Here is a 5493-nt window from a genome sequence, read left to right on the forward strand (position 1 = left end):
ATTTTATATTAATATTAATGATTCTATTATTTTATTAATTACAAATTTTATCTTAAAATTTGAGACAAATTGCTGAAAATTGACTGAAGTGAGCGTCTTTCTTTTTTAAAATTATTTCACAAGCGCAAAATAAAAAAACAAATTAATTAATATCATATATAAAGCGAGATTTTTAAATGTTCAACAAAATATCTTGCGTAGCAAGAATTTCAAAATTATATTTTTGTAAATCGAAACTAATATCCAATAACTAAAGATTTTTCAAAATTTCAAAGCTTTCTCCTATACATTTGAAACATATTACCTTCATAATAGTCGCCTTGTAAATATCCTTCCATTCGCACAATATAAGCGCTATGATTTCGAAACACCGTCGTCATTGCAAACATAGCATGTCTCATTTAAATTCATTGAGTATAAATAGCAGTTAACACGCTCAAATAACCCTTCTATTATATAAATCTTACGATCTATATATCGCGCAAGGCATACGAAACGATGCTGCACTAATGACGTTGGAGGCACGAACGCAACAAATGATTGAAGGGAACATCACGAGCACGATGAAGACGAAGAAGGAAATTCAATCATTCAATAGCGAACGAGATATAAAAGTAACGCCCAATCGCATCATGTATATCGAAACAAGTGATCGAATGGCGCGACCAATCGCTCGATTTCGTCCGTATCTCGCGGCAAACTTCAGTCTACGCCGCGTCTAATAAACCGCCACGTTCGTGGAGAAGGTAGAGGCGCGAGGTCAGCTGTGGCGGCCCAATTCAAACCGGCCGCCCGCGCGGTGCGGCCAATCGCCGCGCGGCGCAGCGGTGGTTTGCGTCGCGTGTCCGCCAATCGTCCCGATCGTCCGTAATGTTGTACGCGAGGTTCGTCGCGACATCGCGCCGCGTCATCGGAACACGGTCGTTTGCGCTCCCTGGACCGCATGGAACATCCAGACGCACGGTGGGCGATCGCGCCCTCAACCGCGGTCAAGTATCGCGCGAAGACCTGCGCGGGAATTACCTGAGAATGCTCGAGAAGTGCAAGTGTGAGTGGTCAACATACTGTGGCCATGTCAGTACGCGTCGATCGCGCGTCACTTGCGTGCGTGTCTTTCGCCTGCGTCTGTGTTTGTGTACTTTCGTCACGCGCGAAGGGTGCTGCGCATGCGCTCGGCGCGTTCGATATATCGATAGGGCACGTGCGCTTGCGCGACCTTGACATGGCGCGCATGCCGAGCGAATTATTGGCACGCGGATCGATCGTTCTCCCTGCAAGAGTGACGACGCATCGTTATGCGTCTTCGCTGCGGCGAAATTGCGACGGGATCCGACAAAAGTTCTGAGAAACGCATATGTTATGATTACGTTTGCAACGACGATGCGACAAAATTCGCCATCGAATGACCGGTCGCCAAACACTCGAATACACGTGTCCGAATACTTGAATTAGCAATATTAGCGCAATTATAGCTTTTGTTTGTTGTTTACGATATATTCTTGAAAAATATTGAATATTCGTTGATTACAACTTCATTGTTTTTTTGCAGGAAGCAGGAAATTGATAGAAAATAAAAATTCATAATTACTGTACCTAAAAATTTAAAAAGAAAAAAAGACTCAGTCTTTTAATTTAACGCGATCTGAAATGCAGATTGTTCCAATTAAAAATATGTAAGGTTGTGCATACAATGGGAAAAAATATTAGGAACAGAAATTATTCATTAGATAAATGTAAAAAAAAATAAATTAATATATTTATATAGAAATACACATTTATATAGAAATACAATAGATACAAATAACAACGATACAAAACATAATCTGGGATGTTTTGATGTTCGCTGCACACTGAAAATTTATGGATGCTCCGAGTTACGTATAAAGCGCATGCTGTATCATTTTATTCTTCTTTATTATTTGGTAAACAACAAAAAGAATGATGCATCATACATGCGCTTTATGCGCAACTCGGAACGCACCCTACATTATATATTACGTGCACTATAGATTTTCAATACTTCCAGAATATCGGAATTTGAAGCTTTATAATATATATAATCAGAATATGTCTTATATCTTATTCGTATTCATCGTATACATTGTTTCTATATTCATTTCCTAATTCTTTTAATTTTTAATATTCAACGTTTATTTCGGTTTCTAATTTCTTTCACTGTAGGACCTAAAAAAGTCCCCATATATTATATATGGCATTATAAATAGAAGAGATTGATAACATAATAATTATGAAACTCTGGGAAAAACGCTATTTATTTTACTTGTTTTATTAATAAGAGGTTGGCCCATCATTTGCTTTTAATACACATTCTATTATTGTTTGAATAGTCACTCAACGAGTGACTATTCTATCTTGAGTAAATCTAATATTGTACTGTCGCTTTAATAGAATATCTTCCAATTGCTTATATAAATGATATTTGAGGAGAAAATTTTCTTTTCATTTTATTTTCCAAAAGAACTCTTTATTCTCCAAAATTTCATCGTTTTTCCATCTTTTTTAATCAATGCCTGATTTAAATATCAATTAATATATTATTACAATATTTCGCAATATTTGTGGTTTTGAAGTACAGAGTAAGAAACAACACACTTTTCCAAGAGACGTCCTAGAGACGTCTTTATTACGTCTTTAAGACGTCTTTAGGATGCCCTTACGTTTCTTTGCGAACTATGTTGTACAAGAGATTTTCTCCTTCAATATCTTTTAAGCAATTAGAAGACTTCTGTTAGAAGAATGATATGATATAAAAGGAATGGTTGTACTATAGCAGTTGCTATCCTATTTAACTCTATTTTAACAAGGATAGAATCTGTAGATTTAAACTGTGTGATTTAAACAAATAATGGATCAACTTTTTATTAATAAAACAAGTAGATAGATATTTCTCAGATATTCGCGTTTTTTGTATCTCCTGTATATATACATATAAATAAGTACAAGCGGTGCATATCTTATCGCTTATAATTATAGAAATTAGCGATATATATTATTTATGAATTTGCGGAGCTTCGATAAATTAAAAAACCGGAAGGCATGCCAAGAGAAAAAAAAACGGACCGATGCACATTCACATAAATTTGTCGCGAGTGCGAAGAACACAGTAAAACGTAGTCTCACGAAATTTCAATATTAAATACCCGTGTATCTCCGGCTGCGTTGACAAACTTACGAGCCGTAGCCTATATTTATCGTCGCAATTGGACGGCTCATATGATAACGACGTGAAGTCGCATCGAGCAAGTTATTTGAGTGAGCGAGTTAACAGAAAAAATACATAAATTATTAATGAGTATATCCGCCACGTCTCTCGGCTCGTCCAACACTCCAGTGTCCGTCTTAATTAATTACTCTGCTGACGAAAAGCATCATAAGGAGGGCGGCCAAAGAGCGGATTAGATTTTAGATCGCGGAGATCGGTCTCTCACGGCACAGAGAGGAGGCGACGAATGCCGGGCAGAAAAATCTAGGACAGTGAAAATCGGCCTGTATCGCGCGCATCTATAGAATGAAACGGGAGCACTGACGCACAAATTGATCGCCAGTTAGGTCTGGAGGAGTAATAACTGTAGTTCATTCCAATTGAGACTCGAGCTCGCGCGAAATTAAGATCGGATGCGAGCGATACCGATCCATTTCCAATTCTCAGAGAGGGACAAAGTCTTTCATCGCACCGTTCGCCTTTTATCGCGTTAGATAGGACTGGGCATGTATTTGAAATATTTTTCTTTGAAAAACAAAAATTAAGAGAGTTGTAAGACAACTATAATTTACATTTGGTATTTTAGCGAAGCATAAATTTTTTTAGCGATGCAAATTTTGTATTTCACATATGGGATCATATAAAAGTATTTTGTATTTTAAATACTATAAGATTGACGATCAATCTTGCTATTTGAATTACAAAGTAATATATAAAACTTTAGTAAAACTTTACTAAGTAATAAAAAAAACTTTTAATCTTTCGATTTTAAATACAAAATATATAATATTTTCTTATGTCCGCTGAAATATAAAATACAAAATATACTTGTATTACAAATACTGTTTTAAATAAAAGTATTTAAAATACATGCCTAGATCTAACGATAGATTAGGTGCTCAGCATCTTTTTCTCTTCAGACTTCTCGGATTAATTTTCATTGTCGTAATTTTATAGCAAAGAAATTGCCGCAAGATGTGAATCCCAAAGGCGTGTTTGCTTGCAACGAGCTCGATTTGAAAGAGGTCCAGGTCTATGGATTTGATTACGATTACACGCTGGCGTGTTACAAGCCATCTATGGACTACTTGCTTTACAGCCTGGGTCGTGATATGCTTATTAAAAAATATAAGGTCTCTATTTTGTGATAAATTTGCTGAATTAATCAAATCGATAAGATATGTATTTATATATGCAATTCTTTTACTTCTTTGAATAAAATCTAGAATCAACTTTTTGTATAATAATAAAAAAAATATAATTAAAATGTCTTTGGTCAAATATATTTAATAATTAATAAAAGAAATGTATTTCGTATGTATTGCAAATCTTTTTATCATTTTCAAGATAAATATTATTTAATTATGAAAAATAGTTTGTGCTTTATTAAAAACTTTAGTAAAAGCTTTAGTTTCTGCTTTAATGAAAGGTGAAAGAATTAAATGTGTAATAGTACGCTTGTCTTTTCACCTTAAAGTTCAGCTCCTCAAAATTTCTTCCGAAATCAAAGGACAATTACAACTGATTAGAATTTCATCTTGAAGTTCACTTAAACAAGCTTAATTATTCCAGTATCCAGAGGGAATTGCCAATCTAGAGTACAGAGAAAATTTTGCCGTTCGCGGCCTCCATTACGACATCGAGAAAGGTCTCCTGCTGAAACTCGACAGCTTCTTGCAAATTCAATTGGGGGCCGTTTATCGTGGCTTGCATCCCGTACCCGATGAAGAGGTTCTTCGAATCTACAAGAACAGGATAATACCGATAGCTTATGTGGAGGCACCCCATAAACACTCTTATGTGAGTTCATTATCGAATAACGATGATAAAATGGGAAAATTAGTGAATTATGCATAGCACTTAAAAGCTTAATGCACACACACATGTTACTTCTTTTTAATAAGAAAATGAGCATGATTTGCTTAAAACCAATAAATTCAAGATATAAGAAGAACTTCACAATTTTTAAATATCGACGATGTGATTTGTTGCGTAACTGAACAACTCTATGCTTAATTATTTTTAATCATTTTTCTAAATATTAAAACATTTTTCTTCTTCTCTTTTTTTTATACCGCGGCAAAAAGAAGCAATATTTTTCACGATTTGTACGTTTTCATTTGTAAAGAAAAATCTTAATGTATTAAATGTCTCTCGTTCTCTGTTTTTGCATGTATCAACATGTGTATTTTTGATGAATTGCTTCGATCACGATATAGAAGGCAAGTATAATAAATATATATTTATATTCACAATATAATATATATATA

The 5493-nt window shown here is 34.9% G+C and overlaps 1 protein-coding gene across 1 annotated transcript in view; it reads left to right on the top strand.

Moving 5' to 3' along the window:
* The first annotated feature begins 765 nt into the window (after positions 1-765).
* LOC108694029 (5'-nucleotidase domain-containing protein 3) overlaps positions 766-5493 on the top strand; it is a 6882-nt gene continuing 2154 nt past the window's right edge. The window contains exons 1-3 of the mRNA XM_018203275.1: positions 766-1048; positions 4181-4356; positions 4796-5029. Coding sequence (XP_018058764.1) covers positions 871-1048; positions 4181-4356; positions 4796-5029 — 588 coding nt within the window. The 5' untranslated portion in view covers positions 766-870. The remainder of the gene's footprint in view (positions 1049-4180; positions 4357-4795; positions 5030-5493) is intronic.

This window comes from Atta colombica, unplaced genomic scaffold, assembly GCF_001594045.1.
Source record: "Atta colombica isolate Treedump-2 unplaced genomic scaffold, Acol1.0 scaffold112, whole genome shotgun sequence".
Lineage (NCBI taxonomy): Eukaryota > Metazoa > Arthropoda > Insecta > Hymenoptera > Formicidae > Atta > Atta colombica.